The following is a 22,540-nucleotide window of genomic DNA, read 5'->3' on the forward strand; positions in this document are numbered from 1 at the left end:
AATCATTAACTTCAAGAGCTGTCACTGCTTATCAATGCCACGTCAACCATATCAACAGTTTTCCTTTTCTTGAAATTAATGATGAAAAGTTTACCAGTTTACCATGCCATCATTTACCACTGATTTTTGGTACTCCAGGAAGAGTACTGTGGAATTAGAGCTGCAGCCTGCCTTTTTGTTATCTTTAAATCGACTCTGTGGCACATCTTTTTTTTTTTTTTTTTTTTGCATAATATGTTAATATTTTGGCAGGTTAGTGGTGAAATGAGAGGGTTAAAAATTGAGTAAAGAAATATGTATCAGTGGAGATTTAATCTAATAACTGTAGAAAAAGGTGTGAAAGTCAGAAATGTTCGGTAATTGACCAGGCTTTTAGGCCTGGGATCTCACAGGAGATGCTTGGGCCTTAAAGTTGAAAAAGTGGGAGGAGAGGTTGGAACAGGACAGTAAATTTTAAAAATACATATTATGACACTAGGGACACTTGAATATTAGGCATCCAGATATCTGCTTTGAACTCTAAATCCAGATATAACAATTTTATGGTTTTAACCTCAAAGCTTTCATTGAAGACATGCAAGTTTCTCTTACTCTCTTCCCAGTTTTGGAATGTTCTACTTCATACCAACACTTCTCTGGGGTCCATGATACCCTACTTTCCTGTGATTCTTCTCTAATTTGAAATGAATTCTTTGTTCCTGACACTTATGTGAAATACTGGGATTTATAAGAGAAGGAAAGGTTGGAAATAATGTTTGTTGTTTGCATACTCTGTCAGACTACATTTATTAACTCTTGTAATCCTAGGGACACTCCTTGAATATATTATCCCCTCTTCATAGATGAGAATAACAGGCTAGCTATATCACACTTGACTCTAATTGGGGAGTTAAGACATGCACCTACATCCGTATAAAATGAAACAAGATAAATGTTTACAGTGTCAAAGCCAAGATGAGGTGGTGAGGGTGGCCCAGTGAAGCAAAAACTAGCATTTGCGGGGACCACAGGCGCACTACCATGTGCCTGTTTCTACAAATGAACTTCCCAACGTGGTCACAGGCTTGCATCCCTAGGAGTGAAACCTTGGGGGTGTGAATCCACTAAAGACTCGTGTGTATGATGAGGTAGGGGAGGACAAGCCGGGCTGTCCTCGTGGAAAGCCGCATCGGCGAGCCCTCGGTGCTCTTCATTTAAGGAAGTTGGCTGGGGGAGGGGGCTTGCCCTGCGGCTGCGTCCTGCTCCCCCCCCCCCCCCGCCGCCGCCGCCTCCCCCCACAGCCTCTGCTGCCGCTAAACCCCGGAGAGCGGAGCGTGCACGTTGAGATTCCTCGGCGGGCCTGGCAGCGGCTGCTGGGCATGCTCAGTGGGCAGGACCCGTTAGAGTGGCGAGTAAGGAAGCGTTGGCTCTTCTCTGGGTCTGCCTTCCCCGGTTCAGGCCCCGGCCCTGGGCTTTTGTGTGCGCGGAGCCGTAGCCGCCGCTGCCTCCTCGCGGGGCCGCCCGACCCCAGATGCCGTCTGGCCTGTCCGGTTTCCGCCGTTAACCTCGCCGCGCGGCTGGAGGAGGAGCGGGGCGGGGCGGGGCCCGCAGACCCGCGGCCGGGCGGGCAGGAGGGCCCTGCCGGGGGTGGGGGTGGGTGCGGGGAGTCCCGCGGGGGGTGGGGGGAGGGGGCGGGCGCGGAGTCACGGGGGTGGGGTCACCGGCGGTGGCTCGGGGAGGCCAGCTGGGAGGGGAGGGGGCCGTGGGGGCGGCTCGGCGGAACCAGCCGCGGCTGGGGAGCAGCGGCGAGTCCGGGGGCCGGGCCCAGGGCTTTCCGGGCTTCTGTGAAGCCGCCGCGGGCCCCATCTTCCGGCGGTCGCCGGAGTTTGTGGTGATTGTTGCTGCCGCCGCCACCGCCCCGGCTGCCATCTCCTCCTCCTGGGCCGCCGCCTCCTCCTCTTCCTCCTCCTCCTGGGCCGGGCTGATCCCCTCCCCACTGCCGCCTCCTCCTGGGCTGGGCCCGCGGTGTCTCGTCCCCTCGCGGAGCCGCTCCTGCCGCCGCCGCCGCCGCCTCCTCATTCATCCTCGTGCACCATAGGCGGCACAGGCACCAAGATGTCCAACCGAGTGGTCTGCCGGGAAGCCAGTCACGCCGGGAGCTGGTACACAGCCTCAGGTAGGGCCCCAGGCCGGCCGGCCCGTCAGCCCGCCGCCGCCGCCTGGCCCCGCGCCCGGCCGGCCGAGGTCGGCGGCCCGGCCCCGCGCGGCGGCGGGAGGGACGAGGGCGCGGACGGCCGCCGGCCGCGGGACCGCGTGGGGAGGGAGCGGCCCGGAGGCCGGCCTCGCCGCCTCCCCCACCCGGGTGGCATCCCGCCGGGCAGCCCGGGCCGGCCGCCCTCTCGCTCACCGCGGAGTTGGGCGAGAGGGAGAGTCGCCGCCTTGGCAGCCTGCGCCCTCCCTCGGGACCAGGCTCGAGGCAAGAATGTGCTCCCGGTGCTCCCGGACCCGAGCCTACTTGTCGCCTTCTCCAGCTCCCGGGAAGCGGGCGGCCGAGCGCTGCCACCCCCGGGAGGACAGTTTGCCCGGCGCCCGAGCCCCGCTTCCCCCACCCGGGGCCGAGGGAGGGACGCGCGTTCCTGTGCTCGCGGTTGCTCCCCGCCGGCGGTCCGAGAAGCGCCCGCGACCCGGGCAGTTCTCTCGGTCTTCCAGTGTGCACAGCCGATTCTGCTCACCCGTCTCCGGCGAGGAAGTCTTCTCCCTCTTCCGCTGGCAGTTTGGAAAGAGGCAGCGTTCCCCTCACCTTTAAGGTGCTCAGCTGTCTGGAGAGGAGTGCAGGGTAGTACTTTTTCACGTTGCCAGACTAGAGGCAAGGTCTCCGCCTGTGAGATCTGTTAGAGGAGGGCCTCTCCTGGCATTTGCAGCTCCTGTATGTTGAGGGTAGGGTAGAAGTATTGCCAAGCAGTGGCTTGGGGTGGCCTCCCAGCTCTTTTGTCAGTGTTTTCATTGTTACTGTCATTCACGGAAAGGGGCAGCTGGAGATGGCATCAGCACTTTTGCTCAGCAGCCTCACCAGTCTCTAGTCGCTCAACACTAAGCAGGTGCTGGAACTACCTAACGAATTAGATTAGGGTCTGAGCGAATTTAGTCTTCTGTCGACACTGTCTACAAACATTTTAGAGCTCTTTATGTAAGAAGGCCTAGGGACTTTCCCTTTCATAAACGTTTTGTTAGGACGACTGCTTTCTGGGATTACTTTCAGGAGTCACATTTCTGGTAAGTTAACAAAGTTCCACTGCGATTCCTACTAGTTTTCAGTCATTTAGTATTGGCTTATCAATAACTAGACCTAACTTTAATGTGGATCGCTTCATGTTTCCTTTTGCAAATAGTTGGGTTGGGTAGTGACATGGTTCGTGAGACAAAGATTTGGAAGAAAATTCATTTCTCTGAAGTTGCTAAACGGTCTCATAAATACATGCACTTTACTGACTCACTGAAGATTTGCTGTGTTAAGAAGACACAAAAGAATCATGGTTGGATTTGCCAGCCTAACAGATAGCTGTAGTTTTGTACTAAGCAAATGACATTTGGCTTCCCTTCATGGTCCTAAAGTACTTCATAAACATTTAATCAATTCCCACAGCCTGAGAATGTCAGTTAAGCTTTTCTTGTTCAACATATGGGGATGTGCCTGAGACTCTGTACTAGCCAGTGGCAGAACAGGAATTGAGAAATGGGAGTCCCTGGCTCCTGGGCTTGTCCTCCATTTAAGTGCATTATTAATATTCAATTTATCAATGCATAATTGTCTTTTCTGGGTTACATGTCACTAACCTGCTTTCTTCAATGTGTTTTGAAGGGTTAGAAAGTCTCGTTTTCGCTTTCATGGCCATCTTTTAATTTATTTCTTTTGGTTTTGTTTTCTATATCTTTCTATAAATGTTTTATACTTTTTTATGTAGTTTGCCTTGAAAATTGGGCAGATGATTCTGGAGGAATTTTTATAGATTGTTGAATATTCTTTGGGTAGTAAAATAAGGCATGGTTCACACTTTGGACTTGAAAAGACTTCTTCAGTAATCTTCTCAATTATAGGAAGAATCCTTTAATCCAGCTCACAACATTCTCTGATTATAGCTATTTATTAGTAGTGAATGAAAATGAACTATTTTCTCTTTTCTTTTTTTTTTTTTTGGTATAAGCACAATTTTTTTTTTTACCTTGTTATATTAGTTTCAGGTGTACAATATAGTGATTCAACAATTCCTAAAATGGACTGTTTTCTTAAAAATTTGAAATGCAATCTTATTTCCCCAAATTCTCAATGACATCAATAAGGCCATTTTGATAATGTGAATTGTCATACAGAACCTTATTGTTAAAAAAATTCAAAGCATGTGTTGCGTGTGTGTGTGTGTGTGTGTGTGTGTGTGTGACTTTAAACTTAAGTAATAATAAAGGGTGAATTTAAAGCAACGTAGTTGTAAAAGCTTATTTTGCATTTTAAAAATAAGTGAAGTAAAAATAGTTAAGTAAACTTTGAATTGGTCTAGTAACTTATTTAACATTATCCCTATGTACCTACATTGGCAACATTGACCATTGGAAAAATTTTACTTGTGTTATTATTGTTTCCCTAGTGAACTAGCCCTAAAAACTTGAGTAATAGGAGAAGACAGATGTGATTGTGAATTGTCATTCTATTCTTCCTACAGCATTCGGATCATGTCCATAGAATTAAAGTATTCGGTTACTGTTATAAGTAAGGGTGAAATCACATTTGCTTCAGTTACATAGCTAGCTCAGGGGAAAAAAACTGTGTGTGTGTAAGTATATATGTTATGTATATATACACATATGTCTTCATTTTTATTTATCTCTTGTTATATGCTAGATCCTTTGATAGAAGTATAAATTATTCCCTGTTCTCAAAGAATTTACAGTATATTTGAAGTAAGTCATAAGACAGCAAATAAATTTTGGGTAAATTGAGGTAGTACTTTCAGGAGTTCTGAGGTTTATGGAATCACTTCAAGGTAGGTTTTGAATTGTGCTTTGAAGGAATGGTATTTAGGTAGGTTAGAGAGGAGAAGAGAACTTTGGGGAACACCACAAAATACAGAGGCAAATAATATAAGTAGGTCAATTTAATAAGAATGGAAGGTTCATACTGGGGACCAAGGGAGGAGTTTCTGAGTAGGGAGCTAATATAGCATTTTAGGAAAATTAATCTCCTAGGAAGGTTAATCCTCACTTCTTTACCTGTGTATAGCAGGGATCAGCTAACTATGCCCATAGCCCAGATCCAGCCTGCGGCCTTTATCTTGGTCAAGTCAACTAGCTAAGAACGGTTTTTAATTTTCAAAGGGTTTAAAAAACAAACATAAACCAAAAGTGCAGTAGAAACCGCCTGGGGCGCATAAAGCCTAAAATATTTATTATTTGGCCTTTTACAGAAAAATATGCTGAACTCTAGTGTAGGTTAGTGGTTCTCAAAGTGTGATCTCTAGACCAGGAGCATAATATATCTGTACTCTGTATTTTCTCTATATTTATTATAGCTTTTATTTCATTTCAGGCTCTTATTATCTTCTGTCAAGACAGTTATAACTGCCTCCTAACCAGCCTTCTTTCTGCCAGCCTTATCCTCCTTCAGTTCATCCTCTACATTGCTTCCTGAATAATCTATGTGACCACATAATTCCTTTGCATAAATCTCACTGACCCATCTTGCCTGTTGGACAAGGTCTAAGTTTCTTCATGACTTGGCATCCTCCTATCTCTTTGGCCACTCCTTCTTACCCCATCCCAGTCCTTGTTTTTACCACCCTTAAGCAACAAGTAGCAGCTGCAATTGTTTCTTTAAATACACTGTGCTTTTACTCAAGCTGTTTGCTCTGTTGGAATGCACTTTGCCTGGATAATTCCTACTCTTCTTTTAAAGACTCAGGTGTTCATACCTCCACGAAGGCTGTCCTGATGCCTGACTTCTCCCAGGCTGTTTTTGCTGTTCCTTTGTACTTCCATAATGTCCTGTGCATATCTCTGTACATTTATTTGGTTATCTGTATGTGTGGTTGTGGTGGTCGTCATCGTCTTCTTCGTCTTCTTCTTCTTCTTCTCCTCCTCCTCCTCCTCCTCCTTCTTCTTCTTCTTCTTCTTCAGATTTATTTATTTTAGAGAGAGAAAGAGGGAGAGAGTGTGCCTATGAGTGAGGGGAGGTGCAGAGGGAGAGAATTTCAAGCAGACTCCCTGATCATGACCCATGAGATCATGACCTGAACTGAAACCAAGAGTTGGCTGCTTAACTGACTGAACTACTCAAGTGCCCTGTATATGTGGTCTTCTATAAGGTTAGGAACTCCTTGAAGCTAGGAACAATGTCTTGCTCATTTTTTTGTACCTTAAGTACTCAGCACAGATTTTGTACATAGTAGGTATTCAATAAGTATTTGAATGAATGAATGTTAAAGTGCTTGGCATAAAGTAAATATGGACAAAGATAGTGATTGTTTAAATCCTGAAGAGCAGTGTGGGTGATAAAGGACCATTGCTAATTAAATCTCTGAGTATAGTATGGATGAAGAATATTGCTGGTGGGAAAGGATTAGAAATCCTGATTCACCAGTTGGGACCCCATTTTATCTAATATTTTTAAAGAAGTGTGACATACATATAGAAAAGTGTATAACTAGTTGAATTTTCACAAAATAAGCACATTTATGTAATTAGCACCCAGCTCTAGAAACATAGCAGTACTGGAATCCCCAACGCTACTGTCTTCCTTATAGAAAAATTTTGTCTGTTTTTGAACTCTACATAAAATAGAATCATAAAATATATCTTATTTGAACTTCTGCACAACATTACATTTATGAGATTAACCCTTGTTGTGTTGTAGTTTGTTTCTTCTCATTGCTGTGTTCTGTTATGTGAATATACCTTAGCTTATCCATTCTACTGTTGGTGGACATTTGGTCTGTAGCTAGCTCCTCCAGGATCTTGGTGTTTTGGTGAATCAAAGTGCTTAATTTTAAAGAAGTCCTGTTTATCAATTGGTTAGTGCTTTTTTGTTTCCATTTTTGAAATCTTTGTCTGTATCAATGTCATGAAGTTACTTTTCTATGTTTTCTTTTAGAGGCTTTATCTTTTTACCTTTCATATTTATATCAAGAATTCATTTAGTTGATAGCTGTATGTGTACGGAGTAGGTACATTACATAAATTTTTCTGTTGAACTAAATGTAGATACAGAAAAAGTATACAAGTCAAGTGTACAGTTTGATAAATATTCACAAGTTTAACATACTCTGACCTGCTATTTAGATTCAGAAATAGAATATTTCCAGCATCCCAGAAGGATCCATTACATTTTAATGTTTTTGAAATTGGTATATCTAAGTTAGCTATTTGTATACAAGTGTGTATTTAATGTGGGGTGTCCTCCTCCCCCGAAAATGGTTGTTATATTGGTGGTACATCTTATAATTAGTGGTGTCCTAGAATTGAGGAAATATATCAAAGTCAAATGATTTCAAAGAACATTCTTGAAGTGTTTGTATGATCTCTGTCTTAATTGCAGTTTTACTTTTTGAGTTGTTTTCATTCATTTTGCCATATTTCTAAGCATTTAATAAAATATATTGCGGTTCTGTAGTTGGAAAACCACAATTGTTTTAGTTTTTTGATATGTGCCTTGAGTTTCGAGTGTCAAAATACATCTTTGTGTGTGAGAAATTGGAAAATTGGCTAATAAAAAAGTTCTTCTTTGAAGAAAAGAGATTATATAATATTTTGTTTTAAAATAACTTTTAGGTTACTAAATACAGTGTTTTGTATGCTGATTTTTCTTTGCCTTTCATCCCGCTGTTTTACTTGGAGAAAGGCAAGACAAAGAAAGAACAAATTTAATAGGCAAACTGTTGAGATTATTGCTTGATTACCTCTGGCTCTTGCTCATTTTCCTTCTTTTTTTCTCATATAATTTCCAAATTAAAATCATCTTCTTTCCTAACTCCATGGTGTAGTTTGTATTTATCTGTTTTTGTCCATTTGAAAGACCAAGATGAATAACAAAAATGTCCTTCATTAAGCTTATTCTGTAGGTACATTACATATATTTGTATATAAGCTGTAATCCTCAAAAGGATGCTACAAGGTTGGTATTATCTCCATTTATGGATGTGGAAACAATGACTCAAAGAGGTTGAGTAACTTGTTTAAGGTTTAAGTAAGTAAGTGGAAGAGTCTGACTCCAGGGAGCCAGTCTGACTCCAGAGAGGTATGGTGAGATATTCTCTCCCAAACACTGAATTTTTCTGTTCCATTTCAGATTTTTCTCAAACTTTTGACATTTAACTCACACTTGTATATAATTTATGGTTTATAAGGCATTTTCTTATATATATTTGATTTTCACAATAATCCTGTGATTAGATATAGAATAGGTAAAGCAGGCAGGGCTTTAATCCACTCCCTCCTTGCTACGTTATTGATGAGAAACTAAGATTTGGAGGAGGCTAAAATTGCCTGAGTCATACTACTGGTAAATGGTGAGCTAGGATTTGAGCATAGGACTTCTTGCTGAAGTGTACTGTTTTTTCTATTTGTAGTGATGCTGGAGTAAGAGAGAAGTTGAATTATTTGGAATCAGTAAGCATCTCTATAATTGTTAAGTAAATAGCTTAGATTATAAAATAATAAAAGTGTGCTCTTATGAATATTGAATATTATTCATAGAATATAAATACTGACAAAGGGATTTTTTTTAAATTAGGCTAGTCCCAGAATTTGATTTGGGCCTAGCAAAACTTTTTTATTTATTTTTATTTTTTTAATTTTATTTATTAGAGAGAGCAGAGCATGAGGGGGGGGGGCGGGGCAGAAGGAGAAGCAGACCCCAGCTGAGTGGGGAGCCAGATGGGGGCTCAATCCCAGGACCCTGAGATCATGACCTGAGTTGAAGGCAGATACTTAATCGACTGAGCCACCGAGGCGCCCCAGGCCTAGCAAAACTTAACACTTCTGGAGAGGCTTTATTTAACATTCAGTGATTCAGTATTGAATAAACTGAGTTCTGTGTGAAAGGTACTGCTCTAGGGACTAGTTTTGTAGCAGGAGATGAAACAGACAAAAATCCCTAGAGTGTATGTTCTATTTGGAGGAGACAGACAATAAATAAGGTAAATAAGTAAAATATATAGTATGTTAGATACAGGAAAGTGCTGGGGAGAATTATAAAGCAAATAAAGCAGAACTTGCTGGTGTGTAAAGAATTTTTAAGGATGGGAGAGAAGTTTGCAATTTTTAAATAACATCGAAGGGGAAGACTTCACTTGAATGACATTTGAGTGAAGACTTGAAGTAGGTGAGTGAGTTAACCTTGCATTCTAGATGGTTTTAGGGGCCAGGGTGATTTTAGGCTGAGGGTACTGCAAGTTCAAAGATCCTGAGGCTAAAGCAGGCTTGGAGTGTTTGAGGAACGGTGAGGAGTCCTTTGCAACTGGTATGAAGTGACCTGGAACAGAGTAGTGTGATAGGAGGTTAAAAGTAACTGGCTGGAGCAGAGGTACAGAGGTGTTGTGGTCAGATAAGTCTTGAAGAGCTTTGTAAGGACTTTTCTTGAGCAGCTTTTGGAAGGTTTTGAGCAGTTGATGACATGATCTAATTTAGATTTACTAGAATCACTTGACTGCTATTTTGAGCCTTGGGGAGTGGTGAAGGCAGTAGCAAGGGCAGAACTAGAGAGACCATTTGAGAGGAAAGCACTAGACCAAGTGAGAGATGATGAAGGCTTGGGTTGAGTAACAGCAGTGGAGGTGGGTAAGAAGTGTTTGGTTACTGGATAGATTTTGAAGGTAGAGCTGAAAGGATTTGCTACCATACTTGAAAGTGGGGTGTGAGAGAAAGACAGGAGTTGTGGATATTTCTTAAGGTTTATCCCTTAGCAATTGTAATAATGGAGTTGCTACCATCTGAGGTAGGGAGGACTTAGAAAAAAATTGGGGGAGGTAGGTTAAGAAATCAATTTTGGTTTGTTAAATTTTAAGGTGTTTACTGTACGATCACCTGGGTACTTGAGCCTGGAATTTAGAGGCGAGGCCTAGCCTGGAGATGTAAAATTGGGAATTATCATTATATAGATGGATGGTTTTAAAGCCAAGTGTCTGGGTGAAATCACCACAAGAATGAGAATAGCTAGAAAAAAGGTTCATGAACTGAGCCTTAAAACATTTCCAACCTGAAGAGGTTGGGGAGATGAGGGAGATCACGTAAGGAAGACAGATTAAGCATCTCATTAGGTGGAGAATGAGATATCCTGGGAGCCAGGTAAAGAAAATGCTTAAGGACCTCTCAGCACAGTTTATATAGATTTGCCTAGGCGTTTTTTCTTTGACATGCACTTTTAAGTCTGGTCTAAGCTGCTCTGGTTTTCGACATTGTTTATGGTTACCAGAGCTTCCTAACTGGTTGCCTAGCTTCCATTCTGTTCTTTACACAGCAGAGAGAGAAAGATGTTTTATTTTTTTAAATTTTTAATTATTTATTCTTTAAAATTAACATATGTATTATTTGTTTCAGGGGTACAGGTCAGTGATTCATCAGTTTTTTATAACACCCAGTGCTCACCATAACACATACCCTCCCCAATGTCCATCACCTAGTTACCCCATGCCCCCACTCCCCTCCCCTCCAGCAACTCTCAGTTTGTTTCCTAAGATTAAGAGTGTCTTATGGTTTGTCTTCCTCTCTGGTTTCGTCTTGTTTCATTTTTTTAAGAGGGAAATCTTTTAAATATGTAAATGAGATAATATTCTTAAAACCCTCCCCTCATACTTAAAATCATATTCAAAATTCTTACTGAGGCTTAGAAGTTCTTACATGCTCTGACCTCTGCGGCTTAACTTTCTGATTTCATCTCCTACCACTTATCCTTTATACTTTTCCAGCTGTTCTGACCCCCTTACTGTTTCCCAGATATGTCAAGGTTATTCCTGCCTTAGGACTTTTGCAGGTACTTCATAAAATTGGCCAGTTCTGGCTGAGTAGCCAAGGAAAGGATCATTTTATTGATTCCCTTATTTTGCTAGTTACAACTAGGAGGAGGAGTAAGAAGAGGTGAAAATGGGTGGGATAGCTCTTCCCAAAGTGTTCTGAGAAACTAATCCCTGGAGATGCCTTTGCAGGAAGGCTTTATGGTCAAATAAGTTTAGGAAATGTTGCATCTGTTTTTCTCCCTTGGGCCCAGACAACTAACAATAGACTTGTTTTATGGCTCATTACATGGTCTGTCTTGGTGAATGTTCTGTGTTCATTTGAAAATAATGTATGTTTTCTGTAGTTGTGGGGTGGAATGCTTTCTAAATGTTAATTAGGTTAAGTTGGGCTATTGTATTTAAATCTTTTATGTTCCTATTGATTTTCCTTATTTTATTATTTATGTTAATTCCTGAGAGCAGTGTTGAAATTTCCAATGATAATTCTGGATTTGTGTATTGTTTCTTTTAGTTTTGTTGATTTGTTGTTCATGTATTTTGAATCTTATTTGATGTACATGTTTGGGATTGTTTCTTGAATTGACTGTTATTATGGATGTACCTCTTTATATCTGGTAATATGTCTTGTTCTGAAGTGTTCCTTGTTTTGTATTAATAAAGCCAGGCCAGCTTTCTCATGGTTGATGTTTGCATGGTACCTGCTTTTCCATCTGGGTCAGGGGTCACCGAGAATACCTTCAGGTTTTATGATTCCTTAGATGACTCCTAGAACTCAGAAAAGCTGTAATATTTACAGGTATGGTGTATTCCAGAGAAAGGATGCAGATTAAAATTGGGGCAAGGAGAAGGTGCATACAATGGAGTACAGTAGAAGACAAGTGTAAGAGTCTCGTTGTCCTCTCAGTGGAGTTGCCCTGACAGTGTTTAATTCTCTCATCAGTGATGCATGACAATAAGAATGAAGTCCTGCCAGCCAGGGAAGCTCACCTGGGCCTTGATATTCAGGGTTTTTATTGGGGGGGGGCAGTCTTAGAGGCATGGAGCACCGTTGTGACTTACCTCAACTAATCAGTCTCCAGCCCTCCTGTCTCTTGCAGAGCTCATAGATATACAGTGTGGCCCAGGGTACCAGGAAAACAAAAACAGGTATTTACCGTAAATCATACTGTTAGCATGAACTATCTAGCAAGGCCCTACGTATACAAACACACTTTTTTATTGTGGTAAAATATACGTAGCATAAAATTTTCTATCATACCAATTTCTAAGTGTACACTTCTGTGGCATTAAGTACATTCATATAATTTGCAACTATCACCAACATCTATCTCTGGTATGTTTCCGCAACTGGAAGCCTGTACCGATTAAATCCTAACTCCCCATTGACTCCTCTCCTCACCTCCTGGCAACCACCATCCTACTTTATGAATTTGCCTATCCTAGGTACCTCAGTTAAGTGGACTCATAGAATATTTGTCCTTTTTGTCTGGCTTACTTCACTTAGCATGTTTTCAAGGTTAATTCGTATCGTAGCATGTATCAGAATTTTATTTCTTTTTAAGTCTGAATAATATCCATTGTATGTATATACCATATTTTGATCATTCATTCATCTATTGATGAACACTTGGGTTGTTTGTACCTTTTGGCTTTGTGAATAGTACTGCTACGTATGTTGGTGTACAAGTATTTGCTTGAGTCCCTGCTTTCAATTGTTTGGGTAGCTATCCAGGAGTGGAATTGCTGGGTCATATGGTAATTCCATGTTTAACTCTTTGAGGAATTAGCAAACTGATATCCACAGCAGCCGCACTATTCTACATTCCACCAGCAATGCTCAAGGATTCTACTTCCTTCACATCCTTGTGAACACTTGTTTTTTCCTTTTTTTTTTTTGATAATAACCATCCTAATGAGTGTGAAGTTGTATCATTATGGTTTTAATTTGCATTTCTGTAATGACTAATGATTTTTTAAAAAAGATTTTCTTACTTATGAGAGAGAGAGCACACGTGCGCAGGAGGGAGAGGGAAGAAAGAGAGTCTCAAGCAGGTTCCCTGCTGAGTGAGGAGCCTGTTGAGGGGCTTGATCTTAAGGCCCTGAGATCATGACCTGAGTCAAAATCAAGAGTTGGATGCTTTAGGGGCGCCTGGGTGGCTCAGTCGTTAAGCGTCTGCCTTCAGCTCAGGGCGTGATCCCGGCGTTCTGGGATTGAGCCCCACATCAGGCTCCTCCGCTGGGAGCCTGCTTCTTCCTCTCCCACTCCCCCTGCTTGTGTTCCCTCTCTCGCTGGCTGTCTCTATCTCTGTCAAATAAATAAACAAAATCTTAAAAAAAAAAAAAGAGTCGGATGCTTTATCAACTGAGCCACCCAGGCACCTGACCTGACTTCTTTTAGCACTTTATAAATATTCTATTGAATTTTGGCTTGCACAGCTTCTGAGAATTCTGTGATTTTTTTTAAATATTTTTTTCTGTCAACACAGTGGTTTTTTCTTTTCCTGTGGTTAAAATTTTTTTAAAACTTACTACCATTTTCTTGCTGTTTTATCATCATGTATGTGCCTTTGAGTAATCTGAGTTTATCCTTTTGGGATTTGCCAAGTTTCTTGGATCCATGGGTTATAGTTTGCAGCAAATTTAGAAAAATATTCGTCATAATCATTATTACCTCAAATATTTTTTCTTTTTACCACCTTTGTTTTCTAGACTCCAGTTAAAAGTATGTTCAGTAGGGGCGCCTGGGTGGCACAGCGGTTAAGCGTCTGCCTTCAGCTCAGGGCGTGATCCTGGCGTTATGGGATCGAGCCCCACATCAGGCTCCTCCGCTGTGAGCCTGCTTCTTCCTCTCCCACTCCCCCTGCTTGTGTTCCCTCTCTCGCTGGCTGTCTCTATCTCTGTCGAATAAATAAATAAAATCTTTAAAAAAAAAAAGTATGTTCAGTAACTTGATGCTGTCCTGTAGTTAATTGGGAATTATTTTTTTCCTTTTTTTCTCTCTGTGCTTCCTTTTGGATAATTTTTTTTACTTCGTTTTCAAGTTCACTGATTTTTTTTTGTCTTGTGCAATATCTGAATTTGCTTTTAATTCCATCAGTGACATCTTTTAAATATAAAAAAGTTAATAAAATAACTGCTAGTTTCATCTGAATATTTTCTTACTAATTTTTATTACTCTTTTGGGTTTTTCAGATGATGAATTTATTTATAGGTTTTTTTTTAAGGTTTTGTTTATTTATTTGTCAAAGAGAGAGAAAGCACAAGGAGGGGGAGCGGTAGGCAGAGGCAGAAGGAGAGGGTGAGGGAGAAGGAGGCTCTCTCCACTGAGCAGGGAGCCTGATATGGGGCTCAATCCCAGGACCCTGGGATCATGACCTGAGCCAAAGGCAGACGCTTAGCCAACTGAGCCACCCAGGAGTTCCAGAATTTATTTATAGGTTTTAAAAAAACGTTTCTGTATTGTGTCCTAGAAATCAGCTTGACCAATGCCCATTCTTCTGGCATAAGTTTTGATTGCTAGCAATACTGGTTTGCCTCAGAGCTAATAAAAAGAGTAAGGATTCCCCCCCAGTCCCCCCGAGATCTGGGCAACCTAGAAATTGAAAATACATGTGAATTGTAGCTTAATATTGATTTAGGATTATTTTCTTTTAAATTAAATTAGATGATAAATTTAAAAATACTGTGAATACATTCATATGTTTTAAAAATTAAAGGATTAAGAACTCATTCCTATGCCACCACTGTATGTTTTATATTCCCCTTCTCTTATAGGTATGTGCTTTTGTTAATTTCTTGAGTGTCCATGATTTTGTTAAGCATATACAAGCACATATGAATATATTATCATTTCCTTTCCAGCAAATAGTAGTATAGTATATTGTATAATTGTTTTATACTTTTTGTACTTAACAAATTTAATAATTGAAGGTATTTCTGTGTGGTAACATGGAGAGTCATTATTATACCTATCACACCCTCTTTTTTGGCTGTTGCTTATTCTGGTTCTTCAAAGGAAGATAGTTATGGTTCATTCAGTAAGGTGACCCAGAGTTGAATAGCTAAATAAAGTATCATTAGATCTCCAACAGTTATTTTCAAACTTTTCAGTCTCAGAGTTCCTTTATACTCCTCAAAATGATTGATTACCTCAAACAGCTTTTTTTTAAAAAAAAAAAAAAGTGAATTATATCTATCAGTATCTGCCAAATTAGAAACTAAAACTGAGAAACTTTAAAAATATTTACTTTTAATTTATTTAAAAAATAATAAGAACCCATTACATGTTAATATTAATAGCATTTTTAATGAAAGTAACTTTATTTTCCAAAATAAGGAAAATATGAGAGATTGGCATTTGTTACATTTTTGCAAATATCTTTAATGTCTGCTTAATAGAAAACAACTGGAGTCTCATATCTGTTACTGCGCTCATTTTGTTGTGATACATTGTTTAACCTGAACCGTATCAAGAAAATCTGGCCTCATACAGATGTGAAATTGGAAAAAGGCAGAGTAGTTTAGTGGACTTTTCAGATAATTGTGGTATCCTTTTTTCTGATGTTACACTAAAATTAAAGTTGTAGTTTTTAAAAATTGTTTTATTGAAATATAGTTGACATAGGATGGATTATACATATTTAATATACCTGTGAGACTGTCAGCATTAAGGTGGTGTGCTTCTATGGGCAGTTTTAGAAAGATTAATTCCAATCTGGAATTTGAAATCATAGCAATGAAGGTTTTTTTTTTTAAAGATATATTTATTTATTTGAGAGGGTGAGTGGCGAGAGAGAGAGAGAGAGAGAGAGAGAGAGACTGTAAAGTGGGAAGGGCAGAGGGAGGAGAGAGAATCTCAAGCCAACTCTGCGCTGAGTGTAGAGCCGAATGCGGGCTCAATCTCACGATCCGGAGATCACAAGCTGAGCCAAAACCAAGAGTCGGACACTTAATCAGCTGTGCCATCCAGACACCCCAGCAATGAAGTTTTTATACTTTTTCCATTAAGATCTGTCTATCCTCCACATAGGATAGACAGTTCTTCCATCCATGCAGAATTTTTATAACACCGTGCATTAATCATTTGGAAAATATTTGTTCCTTGGGTTATGCAGATCTTGCAAATGTTTACACATTTTATCATTCATTGTTAAACAATCACATTTGTTAATATTACCATTCTTATCAGAAAAGTCTATTTGACTTGAGAAACTTTTAAGCCCATAGTGGTAGAAACAAATTTTGCAAAATTTCAGTTTTCTCAAAGCTTGAATTTCATAGTCAGCAATATATACTGACAGTTGTTTTCCTTGATGGGATAGGCTCACTGTTGATTTTCAAGGAAATTCTTCTAAATACCCAAGATTAAGTAACTATTATTTGTCAGTCATTCCTTCAAGAAAAGTGGCTAGGTCAGCTTGCAACTCAGTCATGTAAGTCTTTCCTTTGAGACAACCATCATGCTTTCCATTTCAGCACACAGAATATTGAAAAGTGTGTACTCAAGAGTTGAGATATAATAAAATGTGTAATATTTATAGCTATAGCTCATCAAAGACATTCCTAAATGAAACTTTTTTTTTTTTAAGTTTGTTGAGTGTGTGGTAGTGAAGACTGTAATGACTGCTAATATTGTTTAGTGCCATTGCCAATAAGATGCTTAGCAGTTGGGGTACCTGGGTGGCACAGTTGTTTAAACATCTGCCTTCAGATCAGGTCCTGATCCTACATGGGGCTTGCTGTTTGGCTGGGAGCCTGCTCCTCCCTCTCCCTCTGCGCGCCCCCCCCCCCATTCTTGCTCTCTTAAATAAATAAAATCTTAAAAAAAAAATGCTTAGCAGTTTTACCTAGTTACTTTCAAACCGTCAAAGTAAATGCCAATACAGTGAAAGAAGCAAATAATGTTTTTAGTATTATTGTGGAAATGATTTTAACTAGGTGGACCTTCTGAAAGGGTCTTGGGGATCCCCAGGAATCTGCAGATGTTACTTTGGGAACTACTGGTTTATAAAAAAATCCTTACTTTTCCTTGGCAATTGTATTAATCATCCCCCCCCCGAATTCTCTCTTGTAGTGACTGTCAATCTTACTGTTTTTCTTCATACACATTGCCTCCCCTCCCCCCAGTATACCCTATACTGTATTATATACTCCTTCCACTAATTACAGTGGCTCATTTTGGCCTGATTTTCAAGAGGACAGTGATACAAATGATTCTTTTTTTTTTTTTTAAAGATTTTATTTATTTTTTTGACAGAGAGAGACAGCCAGCGAGAGAGGGAACACAAGCAGGGGGAGTGGGAGAGGAAGAAGCAGGCTCCCAGCAGAGGAGCCTGATGTGGGACTCGATCCCAGAACGCCGGGATCACGCCATGAGCTGAAGGCAGACGCTTAACGACTGCGCCACCCAGGCGCCCCGATATAAATGATTCTGATATACTTCTTCTCTCACCTCTGTGGTGAGGGATTATTGAAAACATGTTGAATTAGAATTGCTGATAAGTGGGATCCAGATATCTGCATTTTTACCATACACCAAAGATGTTCTAATACACAACATAGAGAACTACTGCTTTGAGCCTTTAAGAAGAAAACTGGGCTGCTCAGAGTAGAAGAAGATACCACCGTTATCAGTTTTGTATTTATTTATTTATTTATTTTAATTTTTATTTTTTTAAAGATTGTATTTATTTATCCGACAGAGATAGAGACAGCCAGCGAGAGAGGGAACACAAGCAGGGGGAGTGGGAGAGGAAGAAGCAGGCTCCCAGCAAAGGAGCCTGATGTGGGGCTCGATCCCATAACGCTGGGATCACGCCCTGAGCCGAAGGCAGACGCTTAACCGCTGTGCCACCCAGGCGCCCCCAGTTTTGTATTTATTGCTCAGAGTAAAATGTGACATCATCACTATCATCTTTGTATTTCTAGCACCCAAAGCAGCATCTGGCACACAGCAGGAGCTCACTAAATGCTTTACGAATGATTGGATGATTAATCTGACTACCTTGTTATGTTATTTGTCTGACGCTAACTTGCCAAATATATGATGACAAAGTTTGCTTTAAATTATGTGTTTAATTATATTTCTTAGTGTGCTTACTTTACAAGAGTATGTTTTAGAACTTAAAAATGAAGGAAATCAGATGTGACTGTACTGCTTTAATGATTACTGCTTCAATGATTTTCTTTTGTATTTGTATTTAAGCTTCTGCTTATAGGTAGTCTACATGCTTTGGCTTGTGCCTGCCTATCATACATTATCTTTTGTCATTCTCCCCCTTGTTTACTAGGATTCGTGGAACTGGTCATTTTTCCTTCCTGATTCCTTTAACATGGTAAGCTCTTTACTCAGGGCTATTTTACTTGCTATTCCCTCTTCCTAGAAATTTCTACCCCCAAGTCTTTTCTTGGCTCTTCTTATTCTGCAGGTCTCAATACAGTTGTTAGATACTTGAGGTTCCTTCCCTGCCATTTTTTTTTTTTTTTTTTAAAACTCTGTCTTCTCAGGGCCTGGGTGGCTCAGTTGGTTAAGTGTCTGCCTTCGGCTCAGATCATGGTCCCACGGTCTTGGGTTTGAGCCCCACGTCGGGCTCCCTGCTCAGCGGGGAGTCTGCTTCTCCCTCTCCCTCTGCTCCCCCCCACTCATACTCTCTCTCAATAAATAAAATCTTTAAACTCTGTCTTCTCTACTAGACAGAGTGGTTACAAAATAATAGTTCTGTTTGTTTTGTTGCATTGATCACAATTTGAAGTTATTTTGTTTACCTATTTACTCTCTGCCTCCCTTCTCTATAATACATGCTCCCAGAGAACATAGACCTGCTTGCCTTTTCTATTGTTGCCTCCCCAGTGTTAAAAATAGTCTTGGTGTGAAATAGGACTATTTTTGTAAACTTCATTAAATAAATGAATGAATGAATGAGTGAAGAGATTATATAGAAAAAATTATTTTGGTTATTCAATATATATCTTAAACTGAATAGAAAAGGTAATGGCTCATTTATTTATTTATTTTTGAAAGAGAAAGAGAGAGACAGAATCTTAAGCAGGCTCCATGCTCAACATGACCCGATGTGGGGCTTGATCTCATGACCCTGAGATCCTGACTTGAGGTGAAATCAAGAGCTGCATGCTTAACCAATTGAGCCACCCAGGCACCCTATATATTAGTAATTAAGGTCTTCATGTGAATAACTTTGCTCGACTAGATTAAGTGACATATCACATACATATTTGGGGTTTCTGGTTTATAAAATTGCCTGTGGAGTAGATGGAGTAGAATTTTTTCTATTTGTAAATAGGTATGATTCTAAACAGTTGTTAAAACCATTATAAGAGAGAATAACAGTAATTTCTGGTGGGAAATATGTAAATAAATAAGGTAAAACCTTTGCTGTTTATAACCATCCAAGAAGTCTTTTGAATTAGGTATTTTAGATGAATTACCACTTTCAACGTTATAGCTTTTATTTTAGGGATTTGGAAATATATGAAAAATCTTCTATTTCCTTTTTTTTTTTTTTTTAAGATTTTATTTATATGAAACAGAGACAGAGGGAGCAAGTGAGCATGAGCAGGGGAGAGGGGCAGAGGGAGAGGGAGAGGAAGAAGCAGACTTCCCACCGAGCAGGGATCCTGAAGCAGGGCTTGATCCCAGGACCCTGAAATCATGACCTGAGCCGAAGGCGGATGCTTAACTGACTGAGCCACCCAGGTGCCCCAAATATCTTCTGTTTTCAAAAACACATGCCGTACCTTCTTTTTTCAGTTTATTGAGGTGTAATTGGCATATAATGTTGTGTAAGTTGAAGGTATACAGCGTGATGATTTGATACCTTAATATATTGTGAAGTGATTCCACAGAAGAGTAAGTTAATAACTCTATCAACTCACATAATTGCCATTTCCGTTTTGTGGTAACATTAGGATTTATTCTCAGCAACTTTCAAATATACAATACAGTATTGCTAACTATAGTCACCATGCTGTACATTAGATCCCCAGAACTGAGACATCTTATAACTGGAAGTTTGTACCTTTTGACTGACCTCTCCCCATTTCCCCGACCCTCCCTCTCCTGGCAGTCATTATTTCACTCTCTGTTTCTATGAGTTTGATATTTTTGAATTACACATATGAGTGAGATCATACACTATTAGTTTCTCTGTCTCACTTGTTTCACTTAGCATAATGACCTTAAGGTTCATCCATATTGACACAAATGGCAGGATTTCATCCTTTTTTATGGCTTAATAACATTCCATTGTGTGTGTGCGTATGTGTGTGTGTGTGTGTGTGTGTGTGTGTGTGTGTGTGTATACCGCATTTTCTTCATCTGTTCATCTCATGATGGACACTTAAGTTTTTTTCCATGTCTTGGCTATTATGAATAATGCTCACTGGAGAAATGGGCCTCTGGCAGCATCCTACACAGCTGCTGTGGGCTACAAGTGACATGGGAAAAGTCATACTGTTCCTCTTACACTCTGTAGTGTGTCCAGACTTACTTTAGTTTGCTCCAGTGATATGCTGGAACTTCTCCACTGGGCTTCTAGACTTCCACAAAGGTTCTTTTTTTTTTTTTTTTTAAAGATTTTTATTTATTTATTTGACAGAGATAGAGACAGCCAGCGAGAGAGGGAACACAAGCAGGGGGAGTGGGAGAGAAAGAAGCAGGCTCATAGTGGAGGAGCCTGATGTGGGGCTCGATCCCATAACGCCGGGATCACGCCCTGAGCCGAAGGCAGACGCTTAACCGCTGTGCCACCCAGGCGCCCCTCCACAAAGGTTCTTTTATCCGTGAGCGATTGTATAAGACAGTCTTCTCCAGGAGCTCTCCTACTGTGGCCAAGAGAGGCTGGAGCAAGTTCGTGGACAACTGAAGGGTCCACAGCCAGAACTGAGCCTGCTTCTCAATGCATGGGTGGGTAAGACTCCTCATGGGTCTTTTGTCATGTGGTGCTGGATATCACAGCTCCCACTAAGGGACTTTATTTCATGGGTGCATGACAAATTGATCTGTTGAGTCACTTAGACTCTTCTAGGAATGTGGATTCTGTTTTTTTTTTTTTCTTTTTTTTTTAACCTTTACAGGTGATTCTGATGTATACTTTTGCTGTAGTGCTTTGCCATTAGGTGATTCAGGGTCAGCTTCTTCTCCATTGGTGATGTTGACTAACAAACTGTGAAAAGTAGAAGGGAGGGAGCTGTTTAGTTGGACACAGATTAGTTTATCTAGTCTCCATTTCTGCTTTGTGTACAATTCTTCAACATCTGAGGCTATCTATCTTATTGGCTGTTGACCAGCCTATAAATTGGCTTTTCTTGGGTTCAGACCCCCATTCCTGATTTAGTCAGCTGTGACCAGATTGGAAGGCTCATAAGATATCATGCGTTATATTACTGTACTTGGTGCTTGTTTCTATATTTGACTGTAATGAAGAGGTAATACAGAAGTGACCAGGGGAGAAATTACTATAGATAGGGATTAGAGGAAGCTTTTCTGTAGAAGTAAAAATTAAATTGAAATCCCAAATGCTGTGAAGCTCTTAGGGAGAGAGATTTCCAGTAAGAGAGAATATGTAGCTGAATTATAGTGAAGAATGTTGGAGACTAAGACTACATCATATAGATTTTTGTAGGGCTGGTAAAATGGTTTGGGTTTTATTCTAATTATAGTGGAAAGCTGTGTGAAATGGCAGAAAGAACTAAAAAAAATCTGATCAGGCATTGAAATGTTTATGATAAACATTGAATGAAGAGTACGGGTTTGAAAATAAAAGAAATTCTTAAAATATTTTAAAATTGCATTGCTAATGTGAATTTTAACATTAATATAATCTAATCATTTTTCAATTCTTAAATTTGAAAGTTGTTTTTAAATAACTGAGTTAAGACAGTTTTTATTTTAGACTTTTATACAGTCTATTTACCAGTTTGTCCATCAGACATAGTAATAAATGGTTGTTTTGTACATATCAGTTAATCAGGAAGTATTTACTAAATACATGGTAGTGTCTCACTAAGAATTTTGGGAAGTAGAATATAAGTACAAATGAACCCTCACCCAGGTTCAGATGAGCCATATGCTGGGGCTTCTGGATTCTATTGAATGATTATAGCCAACATTTATTAAGTCTTTACTGTATGTCAAGCATTTGCACTTGAATTTCTCTTTTAATACAACAGCATGAAAAAGCTGAGGCTTCAGTTATTCAGGGTCACAGTGTTGATGCTAGTGTTCCGACCAGCTTGATCCACAGTTGGAACTCTTAAGTACCATTCCATATTGCAGCCCATACAAAGCTTTTAATAAATTAATATCTTAGATTATTAAACATACATATTTGCTTGAGAATTAAATGTTAGGGAATCATTTAACTTGTAAAACATGTTGTTTTGCGGAGTTCCATGGTATAAGATTGATAAAAGCAATGTAATCATAAAAAATGCCCAAATACGTATTTAGGTCTGCATGTTGTATAAACTATACAGTGCACATGTTTTAATATGCTGTCCTGTAATTAAAACGCATTTTCAAGCTGAAGAATTTTAAATGGTTATCC

The 22,540-nt window shown here is 40.1% G+C and overlaps 1 protein-coding gene across 2 annotated transcripts in view; it reads left to right on the forward strand.

The window, feature by feature from the left end:
• The first annotated feature begins 1,734 nt into the window (after positions 1-1,734).
• MEMO1 (mediator of cell motility 1) overlaps positions 1,735-22,540 on the forward strand; it is a 126,867-nt gene continuing 106,061 nt past the window's right edge. Inside the window, exon 1 of one of the 2 annotated variants that reach the window (XM_057308999.1) lies at positions 1,735-2,155. In XM_057308999.1, coding sequence (XP_057164982.1) covers positions 2,095-2,155 — 61 coding nt within the window. In that variant the 5' untranslated portion in view covers positions 1,735-2,094. The remainder of the gene's footprint in view (positions 2,156-22,540) is intronic. The other variant, XM_026478494.4, reaches the window with a different exon arrangement.

The sequence above is a fragment of the Ursus arctos genome, unplaced genomic scaffold, assembly GCF_023065955.2.
Source record: "Ursus arctos isolate Adak ecotype North America unplaced genomic scaffold, UrsArc2.0 scaffold_8, whole genome shotgun sequence".
Taxonomy (NCBI): Eukaryota; Metazoa; Chordata; class Mammalia; order Carnivora; family Ursidae; genus Ursus; species Ursus arctos.